The sequence below is a fragment of the Microchirus variegatus genome, assembly GCF_963457635.1.
Source record: "Microchirus variegatus genome assembly, chromosome: 17".
In the NCBI taxonomy this organism is placed as follows: domain Eukaryota; kingdom Metazoa; phylum Chordata; class Actinopteri; order Pleuronectiformes; family Soleidae; genus Microchirus; species Microchirus variegatus.
In genome coordinates, this window is record NC_139818.1 from 14762841 (window position 1) to 14782921 (window position 20081).

Genomic DNA, 20081 nt, shown 5'->3' on the forward strand with positions numbered 1-20081 from the left:
TGGACTCATGGTTGATTAGGTGGGGGGAGAATGGGAACCGTGTGTCGCACACTGGGCTCTTTGTCCTACTTAAGAACCGAACTCCTTAAGAGTCTATAGCTGCTTGCAATGAACTCGCTCATGCTGCACACACACACACACAGGCGAGGGAGCTCACACGCATGAGGCGCTGAGATAAAGGCCCACTACGTGTCATTGATGTCTTTGCATGAGTTCACACATCTCAGAGGAGCACACCAACAGGCCCTTCACATGACATCCGTGTTCATGTCGTTCTTCCATCTCGCGACTACGAAAGTTACTCGGTGTTGTGCAAGATTAATAGGGGACGAGAAATGAAAAAGCCAACGTGTTCGAGTGTTCTGGGTTAACTGGTTGATGCACAGCACGTGACAAATAATCCCAGCTGACGATCTATAGCAGCTCAGTGGATCCTCGAACATCAGGAGTCGCAAAGTTCCTACATGCTCCTGGTTTGAATCATTTATGAAGCGACACAGTGGCAGAGAGCGAATAACCTCTCGTCATTAAAGGCTGAAATGGTTTCTCCCTTATCATCGGTGTAAGAAGTCCTAAACGGTTTGCTGTAGTGAGTGTACGCTGACTCTTCTGACTAAGCCTTTATCACTGAGACCATACTGAGTCACTGTGCTGAGTGGCTTACATTGCACTACATTAACGTGCATTAACACAGATGGAGACTTAATCCCTACTCTTCTGCAGCGGGCTATCTGCCCCCATTATGCCACTACAGGATCACCGCTGGTCCAAACAGCACTGACATGGCAGCATTAATGTTTTGAAATGATGATATGTTATGACGTCCTTCGAGTCACGCAACACAACTGTCAAATATCAGCTCAACCAGCAAAAGGCAAGTCAATCAAAACAAGTCAGTCTTTGCATGTCTGAAGTCCGAGATTTTAAAGTAAGTCGACACAAGTTTCAAGTTAAGTCTAAGGAAAGTGAAGCCTCAAAACATTTACATGTCTGAAGCTGAGGTTCAAGATCTTGAGATGGTTTCCCAGCGTCATATACCGCCACTGTGGCAGCACATTGTGGCAGCCAGTACTAAACAGTCACTGACAAGGACAATTATACTCTATTATTTATACTTATACTACATGATTTATCTGTCATGGAAACGCTGATGATACGAATAAAATAAAGTGAAACAACAGTGAATATCCACTAAGTGTAACCTGGATATTAATCCTATAACCTTAACCTCATATTCTGACTTTTATCTTACTGCTGAGTGGGTTTAAACTGTGGGTTTGCGTTGGACTCTATCAGGCATCGCAGTATTTTGGGATGAAACGGGTCAAGTTTTTTAGTCTAAACAAGTCTCAAGTTATATTATAATCATTCCAGTCATTACACTCTTAGAAATAAGGGTTCCAAAAGGGTCCTTCTTCAAGGGCTGAGGTTCTACCTGGATCCATTTACTTCTGAAAAACCCTTTCCTGAAGAATTTTTTTTTTCAAGGTTTCTTGGTAACACTAATGGTTCCAGTAAGAACCATTTTGATCCAGAGAACCCTTTAAAAGCCCTTTCCTGAATAAAGGGTTTTAAAAGGGTTCTTGGTGGAACCCTCCAAAAGGGTTCAAGGTGGAACCTTTATAAAAAGGTTCTACTTGGAGTCAAAAAGGGTTCTCCTATGAGGACAAGCCGAAGAACCTTATATGGTTGTACCTGGCACTTTTATTTCTAAGAGTGTAGAAGTCTCATCTTTTAAGGTGAATCCGAAGCAAAGCCTACAAATAAACATTTTAGAACTTTGTGAGAAATGGGTCTTTGCAGCTCACATTAAGACTAAATACTGTGCAGTGCCAAACCAAACTGCTCAAACAACTGCGTAAACTGGGGAGGGAAGGGAAGAGAAAGTGTGTGTGTGTGTGTGTGAGAGAGATGTCTTTTGTGCGGAGAGGCTGTCAATTTGTGTGTAGTGGTAAAAAGCCATGAGAAAGCGATAAAAAAAACACATTTAAACTGTGCCCCTGAGCTTTCCTCTTCCTTTCCGTGTGTGTGTGTGTGTGTTTTCTTCTGGTTGGCTATGTCTCTCATCTGTAAACGGTGTTTGTTATGGAAAAGCACAGATTGCATTGAACGAGTCCTCATGGAGACCAAAAACCTCGTTCCTGAGGCTGAACGTTACAACTGAGCGAAGCTTTAATGTGTGGTTAGGTTAGAATTGGGTTAGACATTAACTGGTTATGGTTAAGGTTTCAGAGACAATGGTTATGGCTTAGTCTGTCCAAATGAATGGAAGTCAACGCAGTGTCCTCAGAAGAACAGCTGTGCAAACCCGCGTATGTGTGAGTGTGTGTCTGTATGTGTTTTCCGACTCACCAAACTGTCCACACCGCCCAGTGTGTGATTGGCGTTGTACATGGAGTAGGTCAACTGATACACGCCGTCGTTGGTCTCGCTGTTGCCATAGAAACCCACACCCACTGCGATGCTGCAGAGAGAAGAGAGGCACACAGGTGAGCCTTTAATAAAACGACAGCAGCAAAGCTGGGCTTGTAAAACCCTCTTATGTCCGACGTGATGTTGACAGGAAACAGAACTGGGAACGTTTTCTCCACCCAATAGTCAGGAAAAATTGGCATTATTGAAGTTGTGTTTGTGGTTAAAGGAGCATCTTGAGCATCTTGAACACTTGAACATTCGTTTTCCTCAGGTAACAACCAGACCAACCTTCGTTTCCAAAGCACTGCGTCACGATAAGTAACTGAAAATGCGTGCAGCAATCTCGTGAGCAGCCTCAAAACAGAATGGTTTACTTCAGCAGGGAACAGTTTCTGGAATAATCATCTTTCAAAGTTTTTCGTTTTTTTTCATTTTCATTTCATTTGTTCAGCTGCAGCAACAGCACAAACCAACATAAACAACAACTCTCAAGTAGCCTCCTTTTTGAGTTTCGAGGACTGTCATCTTGTGCCGCCATAAAGCAATTTTCTCTGCTGTGACAACATACAGTACAGCATACCCAGGTTTTATTAGTGCATATATATATATCACACATATTTCATCTTATACAACAGGGAGCCTGTCTGACCTTGAGATATAAAAAAAAGACCTCTGCTAATTTCTGCTTATTTTCTTTTATAAACACAGGGAAATCGATTCATTAATGACATGATGTAACTGAAAAAGTTGTCATTGTGAGACTCCAGAGATAAAGCTTGAAAACTTTCATTGACCTAAAGAAATTAGCCCAGTTTGGCAATTAATTCCATCTCATCTATACATGGATGCAACACCTGTGTCCATTCCCCACGAAGCATTCATTTGTGATGCTGAGCCAAATTACCGTCCATTATATCCAGCCAGTTTAAGTGATGCTAACAGTTTTTCTTACTAACTTGTTTCAATATGACGCTATAAATCAACACAAACAGCCGCCACAGACATGAATCAATACACTTTATATATAGGTATGTGCTCCATTACTGCAGAGCTGTTGCATAGTATTACTCAGGCTTTTGCTTCATCTAACAGCGGCTCCTCAGAACTACAGTACATTATCCGATGATCAATGTCAGGGGAGACATAAGACTTAAATAGGACTCGTTTCATTCCCGAGAGCAGAGTCAATACAGTATATGGCTATTTGACTTTATTATATTCATTATGAATCAATATTTCATGACCTCGTTAATTCTAAAAAAAAAAGGGTTTTTACGAGTGTGGCTTCGTTCGTCGCTTCCAATAAACCGTAAAGCACCATTACGGCTTTCTCAAGAATGTCCCGTAAAAAGATTTAGCCCCACGGGCTATCAATGTGAGCAGCTTATTATGACCTATAGGCACAATTTATTGCCGTCGTTATTATGATACGAGCAAAAAAAAAAAGCGGGAAGGCGGGTGACGAACGTGTGGCCGAAACACTTAATACTCAGGAGAATGCTTTTAATTTAAGTTTGGTTACTTTAAATGCAATCATCATTGTCTATTTAATCCCTGGTGAAGAAGTGAAGATAAGTACAGCCTACTTGAGACTTAACGCAGTCACCTTAGCCCCGTGTCGCTCTCAAACGCCTTCTAATGCTCAAGATAAGAATTAAGCAGGACAGAGAGACTGTAAATCCGTGCTCAACGGCACTTCCTGGAGCGTTTGACAAACCTGGACGTGTTTCACCGAGCAGAACCACAGCGGTTCTTATTTCCCCTCAGTTAGTGCGATAAACTGATAAGAGTCTTGTTAACTGGAGCCCTGCAGGTAAAACTCTCCACTCTGCGGTCTCATAACATCATCCATCAAAAGGAGAAGGAGATGCATCAAAGACAGCGAAGGCATGAATGAAGTCATCGGGTGATAGAGGAGCGACAGATACAAACGGACTGACAGTGAGTCGAGCGCTTTGGAGACAAAGAGGCAGACGATTAACAACAAATACACAAAAGCAGAGAGCAGGATAATGGGACAAACACAGCAAGACAGAAAACAAATATCAGAATGTTCACCTTGTTTTGTGTTCAATACCTTGATGGTGTTTGAACTGCGGGAGACTTTTAACAACAACAAAAATGTATTGTACGAAAAACAGCAGCAAAAAATGCTATCTATCTTTTAATCCTTCAAGTATTTCAAGATGTCTAATGAAGGAAAAATGGGACGACGCAGAAGAATGTGCAAAGATAGAGGGAATTTGGCTTCTTCACTCAACTCGTCCTCCCGGGTTGTCTCGGTGCTGCTCTGTGATTTATCGGGTCTAATTCAAAAACAGAGAGAGAGAGAATATCGCAGATTTGAGCAAGATTCTAAACTGTCACGTTGATAAACGACAAAGTGGGTAAAAGGACAGTGAAGGAAATTTTCGAAAAGGGAGACTCCAGCCTGCAGCAGAAGAAGGAAAAAACGCCTGTGGCTACTTCAAATAGACTCACACACATGAATCTATATTTTAACATTGCCCTCCCGAGGTCTCAGCTTGGGCCCACCCCAAAAAACCCTGTTAATATGCAGCAGGCCTGTAAAATGGAACACAAATAGCTTCTTTTAAATTTTTCATTCATACATCGTTGTTTTGAGAGCTCGAAAAAATGCCAAAACAACAATTTTAAGGCTTGAAAGTAAAAACAAAGTTATAAATTGTCAGATGCCAAAAATAGATAACCTCAAAATGTCAGTGAGGGCTTTATAAGGTAGCGTGGTGGTGCAGTGGTTAGCGCTGGTGCCTCAAAGTAAAAAAAAAAAAAGGGTTTTTGGGGTGTGTGGGTTTTTCCAGTGTAATGCAGCTTTATGCAATGACATGTAGTTTATGTTAACTGGATATTATTATTGTTTTTGAGTAAAAATTTTGAAGACGACACGTTTGCACAAGCAAACTTTGCATCGCCGTAATTACGCAACGATTTGTGCTATTGGAAAAAATCCAGCGGTTTCTGAAAGCTGCGAAGTTAGTTATTACGGTAATTTCATTTCAATTATTTTATTTTTTTTTTGCTTGTTTTTGCACACTTGCAACTGTTCAAATTAAAAATTTAACATGCAAAATCTTAAATAAAACTTGTTTGTTTTACTTCTTTTTAAACTGTTAATAAACTACTTTAACATGCAGTTAATTGTAAATATCCGCCAGATATTTACAGTTATTCTGGAAAATAACTTTAAAATAATTTTGAGGGCTTAGGTGTTAAAGGGTTAATCTGCCTTATAGTAAATTGTCCTGAAAGGATAAGTGTTTCGGCTAAAGGATGAAGTATCCTGTGTTCCTTTTGTGTCCATTTCTTCATTAATGTTTTTAGATATACTTCATGCAAACGGAGTCTCTATATTTTTGTGTTTGCATAAAAGCCTGGCATGCAAAACAATAATCGACTGTAATGGGCGAAACAAAATGTCCTGCATTTATTTGATGTTAGGAACAAATACAGACAAACTTGTGCTATAATACCTGCAATACATTATGCTACTAACATAGTACACATATAGAAAAGTTCGGTTGCCACTGGGAACATGTGCACTTTGATCAGTTATGGCCCAGTATAATTACACATGTGCCTTACACCATAGGCAGGGCTGCGTCCACATTTGAGTGACAGTTGCTCGAGTGTTCACCAGTGTTAATTAGGATGGACATCCCAACGTATCAGCTCCAGCCTCTGTCAAACATAATTACAGTGTAGAATGACTTTTTAAGGAGAAACATAAGGGAGAAGGGGAAGATGGTCCTGACTGAGTGGAGGGGGGAGAGGAGGCAAACTGAAAAAACACTTGGAATAAAAGCGAATAGTTAAGAGACGGTGGAGGAAAAAAAACTGGACTGATTCGATTAAAATGAAGTCAGTTCTCCAGTTCAGTCCAAGTCCAGTGCAAACAAAACCCCACTGAGCAATCACTTCCATCCTCTGGTGGATCCAGGAGATGGACGTAATCAACGTTTGGGAATCAGATTATAAAAAAAACACAGGAACTCCCTTCATTCATCTCACAAATCAAGCAGTTTATCAATGTGACACATTAAAGAGGTCATGTTATACCCTATTTCTCCAAGTTAACCAAGTTCCCTGGTGTCCTAATGAACATGTCTGTGACATGCTTTGGTCAAAATACCATAAGAATGAAGCACCACAGCAGTTCAATCACCCTGCCAAAACAGCCCTGTTCAGAACGCTCCGTTTAGTAGTATCTCTTTAGGTCCACCTTAAAAAAAAGTAAAATGAAACATAAGGGACAGGAAATTACATCAGCTACTGCTACCAGCAGATAGCATTTGGAAAAGTGATCATTTGCAGGTTCTAGCAGGCACATTGCCGTCATATATAACATGTATCCACTGGACAGATAAATCCTCTGAGGCTGGAAGTTTGTGTAGAACTCTGTGCTGCACTGTGGAGCCAACAATAGAACTTTTCGCGGACTTCGTGGACTTCCGGTTTTCGGATACTGTTGCCCTCGCCAGCATTCTTGCGTGTTTTACGCACTACTCCAGGAATTTAGCCCATTCTGACGTCCCACTGAGTGCGGAAATCAACATTGCATGTTTCATCTCCTGTACTTAGACTGAGGAAAACCACAAAAACACGAGTGAGTCATCTTATTTCACACTTTGTCGACTGATAGGACCTGCAGAGTCCCAAATATAAGTATTTAAACGATTAAAAAGTTGATTTTGCATAATATGCTCCCTTTAAATTATTAAGCAGCATCAGAGACTAAGGTTTCAAGATGTTGTATTAACAGGATCTAACAATAAATAAGAGAGGTTTACAGTAAAAACCTGAGCTAACCGGATCATATTCATCTTGTGATTGTGTTGTAAAATGTGCAGACTGTCTGAAGGCCAACTATATCGTCTATAAGCTAAGATAAAACTCTTTACTTTATTCCTCTAAAGCTGGAATCTGGATGCACCGTTACAAGATTACAATGACCTTCTTTTCATCTCACCACAGTTTATTCTCGTACAGCTTTGTCAAGAAAAGAAATAGAAATTCAAAAAAAAAAACCCCCACAAAATTAAGAAGTAAGCCGCAGGGAACAAAAGAGATTGTGAGGTGGTTTTGATCAGTTGTACATGGGTAAAGAGTTAGGACATCTGGAGGAAGCTTAGATTAGAGCTGCTCTTTTTGTCTTAAGGAATCACTTGAAGTGGTTCAGATTAGAATGGTTTCTCGGGGCACACCCAGCTAGGAGGCCCCTGGGTTGGAACCAGAACTTGGTAGAGGGACTATGTATCCCATCTGGCCTGTAAAAACTTTCAGATCCTTACAAGGAGCTGGGAAGTTTGTGTGATGTCAACAAATGCCCTTTTTTAGCCTTTTGCAACCACATGCAATCTTATTATAAATTATTATAAACCGGAATCTATTTGCTGAACAAAACTATTGCAACCAGCCACAAAGGAACTGATTCATTTAAAAATATCAAATGAAATAAAGCGTTGAAAATGTCATGCGATCATTTGATCGGTGAAGTACGCCAAATATTTGCAAAGGACTTGAAGTGGAAGGCTTTGGCTTTCTTTGTTTGTTTCGTGGTTTCAAATGCAAATTAAACAAAAAAAGACATCAAGAAAAGACATTTAAAAGCTGATCCACGACCCACACTATCAACTCATCAGCTGCCAACATCTTGAGCCAATCAGACGTATCACAATTCAGCACGACTTGGTGAATAAGCCACATCCCATCATTCCTATCACTTACAGTACAACGTCAGCCAGTCGCTGCTGTAATTTTTTACGTTATGTGTCTCTTTGTGTGATTTTGCAGCATCCATTTTTAATGTGTGGAGCCCAGCCACTTTACAATTTAAGAAAACGGCATATAAATAATTAAGCGGCATGTAATGAAGACTTGGAGGGAAGAGAAACCATTTGCATTCCTGACCAGAGGGGGAAACTTCTCAATGTGTGTGGCCCAAGCAGAGTGAGGTATGATCAGAGACCTTTAGTGCTGCGCTTTAAAGCAGTAACTCTAATGATTTGACTCTGTGGGTCGAACCAATTTTTGTGACGGGAGTTTATTTTGTTTCCCTTTCATTTGCATTTTTATGAAGCGACAGTGCATTCATTTGATTTGGAGGGAGATACTGTACGAGAATATGACAAAATGAGGAAGATAAATCATCAGTGCCATTAAAACCTAGAGGTCCAGAACGTGTGCTTTAGCCAGCAGTCGCGCTGAGCATCGAGGAGTGTGACAACCTTCTCCAAAAAAATAGGAAGAGATGGACAATAATCCATGAAGCCTAAATCCAATTGCTGGTTTCTAAACATGGCTGTCACATGGCTGAGTTCATCTGGCGACACTTTCTATTTTGCCATTTTACGTTCAGTGCATATGTCATTGACAAAAATGAAAAGGACAAAAGTCAGTGCTTGGAGTGATTATTGAGTCAGAACTGAATTTTAACAGCCACCTAAAAGCTATCAGTAAGTCTGGCTATTACTATGAAGAACATCGCAAGGATCAAGGGTTTTCTGTCTGAACAAGACACAGGAAAAGTTGCTCATGCTTTCATTTTCAACAGAATAGATTAGTGTAAACAAGGGCCATTCTGCAAGGAGTTTGCATGTTCTCCCCGTGTGTACTTTTTCTCCGGGTTCTCCAGCTTCCTCCCACAGTCCAAAAACATGCAATATGTTGATCAGGTAAATTGGTCCCCTCGAAATTGACCATATGTGTAAATGTGTGAGTGAGTGGTTGTTTGTCTCTATGTGTGGTCCTGTGATGGACTGGTGAACTGTCCAGGGTGTGACCCGCCTATCGCCCTATGTCAGCTGAGAAAGGCACAGCACCCCCCGATTATTGATTAATGTCATTTTAATGCCTCGCTTTTGCTCTGTGATTTTCTTGATGTCATTTCTATGCCCTTGTAAAGCACTTTGAGTAGCCCCGTGTATGAATAGTGCCACACAAATAAACTTGCCTCGCCTTCTCAAGCGACTCCATCAACGTTTGGATAATATCGGTCTCGAAATTGACGCCTGTGTGTACCCACAGCAAACAAAAAACCCCAACTCGCACTGAAAAACAGGGGCATTTGTGTGAAAATATGAGTTTAACAGCTTATAGCAGGAGCAGAGCTAATTTGCACACAAACAGAGGATACTCGAGTGAGAGAGCGAGCGAGGGAGAGGGCAGGGTATTGAAGGAATTCACAGCAAATATTGAGTGTGAAATGAAAAGATAATGAAGTCAAAACGGAAGACCATGCTCTCGAGAAAAGGACAGGAAAGAATCTCCGTAATCCTTGCCCCTGTAGTTAGAGGTTTGTACTGTTCATGTCAGCAGCATAGAGCCGGGTTGACACAGCAGAATATTAGAAAAGTTAGAATAGACGTAGGTTATGTGTGTAAGAGCTCAATTCTGTAATACTGACATCATTAACCTTTACGGGAGCTAAACACCACTGACACCACATGAGTACATGAGACCCAGCAGCCTATAGCCGGAACAGATCACATTGAAATTGCTTCTTTATAGTTTAATCCAAGACATAGAAACAAGCAAACATTCCTCCACTTCTAGAATAGCCTAATTTCAACAATGTAAGTGGAATATTAAAATACATTTCTTTGAGCGTGAGATATAATAACTAAGCTTCGAAATTCATTATGGAATTTTTTTTCCTTTCTGCCTTGTAACACAAGATCTGTGCTTGAAGGGAAAGGGACAATTTTAATTTTACCCTCCATTAGTAACCTTCAATCTGCCTTTCCATTAAAACACCAGTTTGCATTATCCATCCAGCAAAATTACAGGCTTCTAGTGGTAAGGCAAACATTATGGAAATATTACTTTCACGCATGAGAAAATCCATTATTATATCTGAGCTGTAAATAATACTGTACCTGTGCTATACTCTCTTCATATTCTTATTAAAACTTTTCAGCAGATGTGCTGCATACGATACCCCTTTAATATTTTTGAAATGTACCAATCGTAACACAATGTTTGTGTCTCATTTTATTTTAGTTTTATCTGTCAATATACAAGTTCGCTTTATTGTCAATTCTGCTATTTTGTACAGGACATGGGGTGGGGGTTGGGGGGGGGTGCATGCAAAAAAACAAGGTAATAAATAAGTTAGATTAAATGTCAATGATGGTTTAAAAAGTTGCAATAACGGATTACGGTTGCAATGACCGATAACAACAGGAGATAGCAGATGAAAATGGCAGATTTAAAGTGGCACAAGTGCACAGGGAGCAGTCCAATGCTGCATAAAGTTGCTGGTGCAACCCCCGAGGCAAAGGGTTGGTATGTGCAAAGGGAGGGGGGGGGGGGGTAACGGAAAGAGCTCAGCTTATAGGCTAATCATCAAAGTCAACTCTATTCAAGATATCAAGGTCCCCCACGATGATCAGAGCGTCCTGTGGATATTTGGTTTAAACCAGTGTAAAATCAGAGCTTTAGAATTATAGGCTAGAATATTCAATACAGCCTCGACATAGAGGCAGAAGCTGACTTTGTTTAAGGACACCATTGTATGTACAAATATAAAAACTTCCATTCTTTTCATTCTTTTCATGTCTACTTTTTCAATTATAGGAAAAAGTGGAAGGCGTGACGGTTGTAACATCAACCATATCAGTGTCTTACAGCAATAAAAAAAACCATTAGCAGAGGCAGACCAATGATGGAGCTCAATAAGAGGAAATAAATCTATATATAAAGCAAGTTGCGTCTGTCTGTCTGTGTTTCTGTGACGGGCATAACTCGCTGACCGTTAGTCAGATCACCCTCAGTTTTTGGATATGGTTGAGCATGGCCCGGAGGTGTGCATCCTTAATTTTGGTGTCCATTCACGCGAGCACATATTTATTTAGCAATAGCATGCTACATTTTGCAGCTAACTTGGAGAACCTGTTTCCAAAGGTAAGCTAGCGAGGCTACAATTAGCATTGGCGTAGGGCTGACATAATACAATCACCGTGCAACCTCATTAGGCACGACGCAATTTTTTAAATTAAATTAAATTTCGATTAGCATTAGCGTAGCTAGCTGTTGTGACCAGGCAGGCAGCGGCTCGTCAGCCGTAGCTGCGCTGTCTGGAGATGGGAGGTGGGAGTGAAGAGGCTGGGCTAACTTGGCGAACCTGTTTCCAAAAGTAAGCTGGCGAGGCTATTATTGGCATTAGCATAGAGCTAACATAATATCTGTGCAATTTTTAAAATTTTTAAAAATTTTAAAATTAGCGTATCTAGCTTCTGTGACTGTCAGCCACGTCAGTGGAAAATTAAAAAAAAAAATGTTGTGCCTAATGAGGTTGCACAGTGTTTGTATTACGTTAGCTTTTAGGTTCCTTATAGCATTCATTACCATAACTGAACAATCTTCTTCAGCTCCCACTATAGGAATAAATACCCACAGGCACTGCACTAGTAATAATAATAAAAAAAAGAATACTGGTTATATATCATGTATATGCAGAAGCTCTGTGTGTTCCCAGAGTGACGTTTCACTGACAGGAGAGCAGAGCATAAAGCGTGACCATTAACACCTTCAGAATATGAATGGGAAAACAAAGACTGGCACACACACACACACACACACACACACACACACACACACACACACACACACACACACACACACAGAGAGAGGCCTATAATACAGGTATAAGAAGAATATGAACTTAATAAATGATGGATCTCGTGTGGAATTATATGACAAACAATGTCTCACACGTGCAGTGAAAGCCACTCACACCTCGCGAGAGTGTTTGTGCACCATAATCAGCATTTGGTTCTAACAGCTCGTCCGTGTCGCGCCGCGTCTCGATTCTCTCACCACGTGATGAGGCCGGCGGCGACGGCGGACCAGGTGACGCAGCAGGAGTTGGGCTTCTTGCTCTCCTCCTCTTCATCTTTGCGGCAGCAGCATAGGCAGCTCAGGTAGATGGCCAGACACAGCAGATTGAAGCCGAGCCCTACGGCCACCACGCAGGTCAGGAATATGAGAGACTGAAGGGGGGGGGGGGGAAGACACGAAACACAGCTCAGTTAGAAAGAAGAAGAAGTTTCCCACAGCCAACAAACATCAAGAACAAAACATAATCAAAAGACTGGGTTCGAGTTACGTGGGAGCCTGTGAGTCTGTGTGGGTTGTTAAAATATAACTAAAAAAACATTATTTTAATTACTATTATATTATTTTAATAGAAATAATGCCGTTTTCAGTGTAAAGACTACCATGAACAAAAGCAACTGTATTGGGCTTGAGAATAAGCGCTGTGACATATGACCGCTGTGCCACTGTGGTCTATTTTGTCTGCATAAAGGTAAGAAGGTACATTTTATTAGGCTATTGTGTTATATGGTCATAGCTTTTCATAAGAAAAATGATTTGTTGTCGCTCCCCGATATACCTGTGGGCTGACTGTGTGCTGGAATGCATAATTAACAGCGAAGTCTCTCTCTCTAATCTATTACACGGTCTATGGGTGTGCGCTCTCATACTGTCTTACTTCATATTTCAGTTAAATAATTACTGTTGCAGTCTACATGACACACTATTGCAAGCGTGTGTTATTTATTTTTCTCAGCCCTAGTTTGACGTTATTACACTCACAAAGTTCAGATTATAACTCAAACCCCGTCAAAAGGAACGCATCGGTGGGGTTTGATGCACATCACAAGGTATGCTACCATTACACCATATGATGAAGCAGGATTGGTGGTTGGTGTCTTGTTTTTTTAGGAAAACAAACTGTCAGGATGATAGTCATCTCTCATTTAATATAGAAGAATATGTTTTATATGCAGCTACACAGGAGGTTGCAACCAAAATAGGAGAGTCAGTGTGTGGACGTATGAATCAGTTGGTCAGTGAAGGCCAATGCCCTGCTGTGTGCAGTCGTTCACTATCATGTTGCGTTGTAATAACAAAGCAGGTTATTTAGGCCAGTTTCTGTATTTTCATCAGAAAGAAAGAAATCTTGCAATGAGAAAGATCTTACCACATCGAACACATTTTCGTCAATAAATGGCAACGTTTTGCATCGTAATAAGAGAATGAGATTCAATAAAGATCACAATTTTAATATGAAAACAACTGATAAATGTATTCACAACAGCTCCTAAACATATGAGCATTCTCCCCCTCCCCTCCCTGTCTCTAGCTGGACAGCAGACACCTCCATGTACATCTCTGCCTCTACCTCTCCTCCCTTTCATTCCTCTTTCAGCCCCCATTCCACCTTCTGTGAGAGATGTGACAAAAATAGCAGCAAGACCGTCCTAAAAGCCTTAAATGAATTCTGCAGCCATCTGTGAGCAGATGGGTTCATTCAAGCTCTGTTTTTTTTTTTCCTTTCCTTTCTTTTTTTTTTTTTTACCCCTCTTCCTTTTTTAGTTTGTCTTAAATCTTTATGGTGAAGAGCCATCTGTTCTCACGCTGTGATGTCATCTGTCCTCCAAGTCAAGCTAGTGGAATTAAATACAAAAAAAAAAAATGTAAGGGATTATGCCGATGGCTGTTATGAAAGAGCCAGGTAAAGAGCAAAAGTGAAAAAGCCTTAAAAAACAGCTGTTTGAAGCATCAGACATACTCATCCTGTCACCTCTGCTAATAAAAGATTCGGAAAAAAATTCTAATATTACACTTTCTGCATCACAAATCTTCATTTCTAACATTTGCTTTATTCGCATTAAACCAGACTGTCCTTCGATTATCACTCCTCCCTGTGGAACCTGTCGGGGGTAGAGTTCCCCATCTTGTCCCATTTCACAGAGGCATGCCTTCCATTTGGAGGGCCACACGTCTGCTAATTAAAAGAGGAAAGGTTAAGAGGAAGTGTAATGGGCTGAGAGTCGCACGTCATCGCCGACGACTTGCTCGTAATCTTTGGTGTTTCCGATATAAACAAGACCGGAGTGTACATTTGTTAGCTCAGAAGGATAAATGGCAGCGAGGTGAGATGAAGAGGCTTGCACGGGAGGCGAGGCAGCGTTCTGAGTGATGAGAGCTGGTGTTAAATTGATGTAATTGAGGTGAACCCAGTAAATAACATGGAGATACGGGGGGGGGGGGGGGGGTGTGCTGTGTGGATGTGGGGGATGGGTGGGACAACACGGCCTCAGATTGTTCCAACGGTCATGAATAAGAGGGGGTTAAAAACTCTCGCTGCTGAATGCACATGCACTGGGCCACCCAGCCACTCTTATCGTCATGGTAACACGCAGGTTAGTTTGTTGCCCTTGTGGCAGGCTGAGAGGACGAGTGAAAGGGCGGATTTCCACAGCCTATTTGAATTAGGCAGCATGTGACTGGCCTTCCTAAACTGCTGTGCCTCAGTCTTGTGATTCTCCTCTGTGGCCAAGGCGATGCAGTGTGGCAGAGTGGTGCGAAAAATAGTTTTTTTTAGACTCCTCAGAGTTCACATCCAACTTTGTTTTATGTTATTTTTAGTGTCAGAATAGAGTTTGGGATTCTAGACTCCCTCCAATCCCATTGTATGATTTAAAAACCACACAAAGGTGCTGAAAAATGCAAACTTTTTTTGAAAGAGTAATTCATTCCAAGGCTGCTTTTGAAGCAGTTATTACCAAAACTCTCTACGTCTTTCACTCTTAGTCTCCGTTGCCCTTTTCTTTGTCAGGTGCAAAAATAATGGATACTAAATTATGCAGCATTCAAAGAACACACACACACACACACACACACACAGAAGCAGCACATGCACAAAGACACACGGCAGACTCATCCTGGAACCACCACTTCCTCCGTGCGCCAACCTTCCATTAACTTTAAAAACCCCATTTATCTTTTAGCAACCAGCGTGTGCACACATTTGCTCTCAAGTAAAAACCCAGTTGCCAGCCCTGGCTACCTAAATGCTTCCTAAATTAGGTCTCTCTCCATAAAAGCAAGGATGTGTTAACACCTCACATACTCATTCCAACTCGCGGAGGCTAATTGCGATGTCCTCTTTGTTTGTTTCCTCGTGATGTCCCTTAAGACAGAGGGCAGGTTGAGTGAAGGCCAGAAGCAAAACACACAAGAAAAAAAAGAAAGGAAGGACGATCTAGCAGCATGGAAAGGAGATTTCCAGAGAGGGAGCAAAAAAAAGGGAAATTGACAGAGAGGATGACAGAATTATGGGGGAATATTGCGAGTGATTAATGGATTGAGAAAGCAGGATGGGGATGAAAAAGAACAAAAAAACAGGAAGGATGAAAAGAAGAGGGCCAGCAGTGAGTTTGCACGGGGAAGCTTTTGTCGATACGAGGAAGATACAAAGGCAGAACCACCTAAACCACATGGCAACCTCAGACATGCTCTCAGTGCACGACCCACTTTCCCCACCGTAGATGTCTTCACCCCGAGGCCAGGACGCTCATAAAAGCGAGCGAACCTAAGAATCTTATTCCTTTGCGTCAAACACAAAGAGGGAGAAATCGGCCACAAGCTTTGCCTCTGAGACTGACGTACACATATGGATGACACAGCAAAGTTAACACAGGAGGGGAAAAAATCTGTTTCTCACAGACTCTATCATGTTGCCCCCTGTGCGAACTTCATCAAATGCAAAGCCTTAAGCCCTAGTGCTCACGTGGCACGGATCTGTGCCTCAGGTGCACCCTTGGAACAAATTGCTGTGGGAATAAGACACAAGTCCTTATATGGACATCCTGGGTGTGTGTGTTTATCAGGTTTTATGAAATGTGCTTTTACGGGTTCTTATGTGTTGTTGAGTTAAAGTTATGATGAATTATAAATAGCATCGGAGTGATATTTGTGCAGAAGTCACAAAATAGGCATTTTCTTCACTGTGTTTATATAGTTGGTGAAAATGGAAAAAAAATCATCAGATGCCTATTGGTTGTGCTGAAAAAAAGAATATAAGACACTATTCGTATAGCAGCCGAAACCCTCCGTGTTCTAAGGGATAATGAACAAAAATAAATGCAACCCAGTTACTGTTATGACTGACTAGGAAATCCATCCATCCATTGTGACCACGTTATCCTCCACATGACATACTAAATGCAAGGAGATATAGTGCAATAAATTTACCCAGAAATAATCTATTTCAAGATAAGCTCTCTTCGAAAAAACAACAATGATATATTATAAGTAGAAAAAATAAGGAGTTGTGTAAGAAGAGGAAGGTGGTAAAATCGCTGAAGGCCAGCATGCTGCCAGTAGTCGAAGGCTTTAAATACAACATAAAATGACATATTTTTTTAAAGTGTTTAAAATGGTCACGCCATCGAAAGGGACATATTATGCAAACTCAACTTTTTAATCATTTAAATCCTTATATTTGGGACTCTGGAGGTCCTATCATCGGCAAAGGGTGAAAATGATGACTCACTCATGTTTTTGTCCCGTATCCAAAAACCGGAAGTCTGCAAAGTCCCCGAAAAAATTCTATTTTTGGCTCCACAGTGCAGCACAGAGTCCTACACAAACTTCCAGCCTCAGAGGATTTATCTGTCCAGTGGATACATGCTATATATGACGGCAATGTGCCTGCTAGAGCCTGCAAATGATCACTTTTCCAAATGCTAACTGCTGTTAGCTCCCAGTAGCCTCTGTGGCTGATGTCATTTCCTGTCACTTAAGTTTCGTTTTACTTTTTTTTTTAAGGTGGACCTTTAAGGTGGACCTAAAGAGATACTACTAAACAGAGCGTTCTGAATAGGGCTGTTTTGGCAGGGTGATTGATCTGCTGTGGTGCAGACATTAGGACACCAGGGAACTAGGTTAACTTGGAGAAATAGGGTATAATATGAGTCCTTTAAACACTGATGCTTTTTGCTCATGAGGCCTACTTTATTGGACTGAATAGGTCTTCACTTCATGGACCTTACAATAGTCTGTGAAGTAACATACTAATGTGTTTTTTAATAAAAGAAAAAAATGCTAAGGACATGAACAGAGGAGACCTACACACTAAGACAGACACTATAGCCCGGCACATATCAAACAAAGGGAGCGGTGTAATGAGGCAGCGATAGCCTGGAGCACAAATGACCCAGAGGGGAATGGGGTAGTCATTTACACTCCCTGAAGTCCCATCAGAGGTATGATGAAAGCCAATAGCAGGGTGACAGCACAGATGCGGACTGTTCGGGGAAAAACAGACACTGATGCTGCAATGGCCTATTGCAAAGCATTCTGGGGCAACAGAAGAAACACACGGGCAAAGACAAACACTACGATTTAAGATAAACACAACAGAATAACTGAACCTGTTCTTAATATAAGGTAACATGAAAAAGCAGTGACGAATAAACCTCTGAATGCTCTCAGGACGACAAAGGGCAAAATCAATAACTGAGTGGAATCTGTGCAGCGCCAGAGCAAAATTGGTGTTTCATTCTCACTGCAATAAAGGAGCTGTGGGAGGTGCAGTTCAGCAGTAAGCATAAATGTCATTCTATTTGTTTAAATACACAATTAATATGTTCCATTATGAAGGTTGTATTTCCCAAATCTTCATTTGTTGTTTTATCGTCTTGACAGAATTGTACAATCACCTTAATATCGAGCTTAGTCGCGAACGGTGAAGTGGGTTGCAACGTGCATGGCATTAAGCAACAACACGGCTCAGCAAACACGAGCAGTTTGTGTTGTTGTTAATGTGTTTTAATTCATACGATTGTGCTCGGCAAATGAAGCAATTTGAAACATTCACCCCAGAGGAAGTTTTAGCACAGGTCGAGCCAAGGTAACAGGTTATAGAGGTCACATGAAAACAGCTTTCATTTCTGCAGAAGCAGCTCAATCTGTACAGATTTGTCCACATGTTTAAAGGTGCCATATGTAAGAATGGTTGGCCAAAAATTATTACATTCAAATTCAAAATACAGAGGTCTTTTAGGTTTCGCTTTCTGACGTGACTGGCAACCCGTGGTTGCTCGGCAGCTGAGACTCTACTGACTGCAATGATTGGTAGACGGCGGTAGGTGGCGCCACATGCCAAAACATGATTTCAAAACATAAACATGATTTGCAGTCTGCAAAACATCTTTGCCATGGTTCTTTGCAAATCACAAATCACAAAAAAAGGAAACAATCTCAAGTTAACCCTTCTGTACTTCTCATTACTAGAAAAGATATCTAGAATTTTGCGACCCTCACGTGGAGGATAAAGCGGTAGAAGACGGATGGATGGATATTGGAAAGCAGAAGAGAGCCCATATACTTGTCATTACGGCAGAACCTCAGGACTTTCGCTGAACGCCCCTCCAATCACAAACAAGATTCACCAGCGTGTCAGCTGCTCAGTACCATAATTCCCTAAAGGTCGAATAACTGCCAGATATCAAAAGTGATCTTGGAAAAAGGGGCAGAAGCAAAAACTCACTCATTTTTGACAATACTACAGTCAAAAATCAAAATACATCCAGGCGGCCTGATGATCATGATGCTCATAGGAGGGTTAAGGGTATATTTCAAGGTGGGATGTTTTCTTTATAAATACACATCCTAATGTAATACTTTTGACTGTTCAATTTGTTTTAATTGCTTTTTGCCATAGAGTATACATCAATAATGTGTTACATGTGCACATGTACATTCCAACTGCGTAAGTCCAGATATTCGATTTCCTCGCTTGAAGAGAATAAACTGATGCAGAGAGCCACAACCCTACAGTCTGTAATTTCTAGCTTCACACTTGAGCAACTTCAACTTCATTTTCATCAGCAGGACTCTGAACAGAGATTTCTTTGCAGGAAAACAACATTTTCCTCCCGAGAATCTGACCTAAATATATACCAGCTGATGAGCACTGCATTGTTAAAAATGTGCTTTATTCAAGCAGACGGGAAAAGAGACAGAAATATGGAGACAGTGCAGTCCTGTCAAGACAGTTGTACATTCACAGCCGTCTAAGTGGCATATAGCGCCTGCCTTATGCTGAATGCCTATTAAAATCAATTTTTAATACACATATAGTGGCCACGATTGAAGCGTAACGACAGAAAGCACCCTCCAGCGGTTACAGTGCATCTGCTAAGCAAGACTACGTCGTTGTTCCACAAGTTCGGTGTGGTGCTAAATGCATGCTAAGCGATGTGGAGTGGCTTTTTTCGCGAGCTTGGCTGCTCCACAGCAGGTGGCAGACAGCTGTGCGTAGGTGGAGGAAGTCTCCAGGCACGGCGTGCGCGGTGAGCGTATGTTGCATGCGTGGCCTGAAAGGACAGTGACATTCCTTTCACATGATAGGGGTTAAATGTGAGTCAGAGAGAGAGAGAGAGAGAGAGAGAGAGAGAAAGAGGATGGAAGTAAATTCCACCCTAGAGGTCGAAACCTGGTGAGCAGCAGGAGCCTCGTCGCTGAGTAGATGTGTTTAGTCTTTCACTTCTAATTATTGTAATTCACTTGGCCTTTGCCTGAAATGGGTATTCCCGTTACCTCCTCTACAGGAGACGTTTTTTGTTACAGTCATTGCAGCAGAAGCAGGGGTATCATGTCTTGGTGTGTTCTGGAGCTGAAACAATTAATCGATTACTAGATTAATCGTCCACAGTTTAGATAATCGATAATTGTTAGTCGCATCTCTAGTGTGTTCATTCATGAAACTCACTGAAACGCATATTCATGGAGAAAAAAAATCGATTCCTTTCCTTTCAGCCTAAATAATTGAAAATTAGATATTACTCCCC

General features: G+C 41.2%; 1 protein-coding gene across 1 annotated transcript in view; it reads right to left on the minus strand.

Annotated features, from left to right (window-relative positions):
* ttyh2 (tweety family member 2) overlaps positions 1–20081 on the minus strand; it is a gene marked incomplete at its 5' end in the record, with an annotated part of 55901 nt that overhangs the window by 28238 nt on the left and 7582 nt on the right. Inside the window, 2 exons of the mRNA XM_083903479.1 lie at positions 2353–2464; positions 12253–12425. Of these exons, the coding sequence (XP_083759605.1) occupies positions 2353–2464; positions 12253–12425 (285 nt within the window). The remainder of the gene's footprint in view (positions 1–2352; positions 2465–12252; positions 12426–20081) is intronic.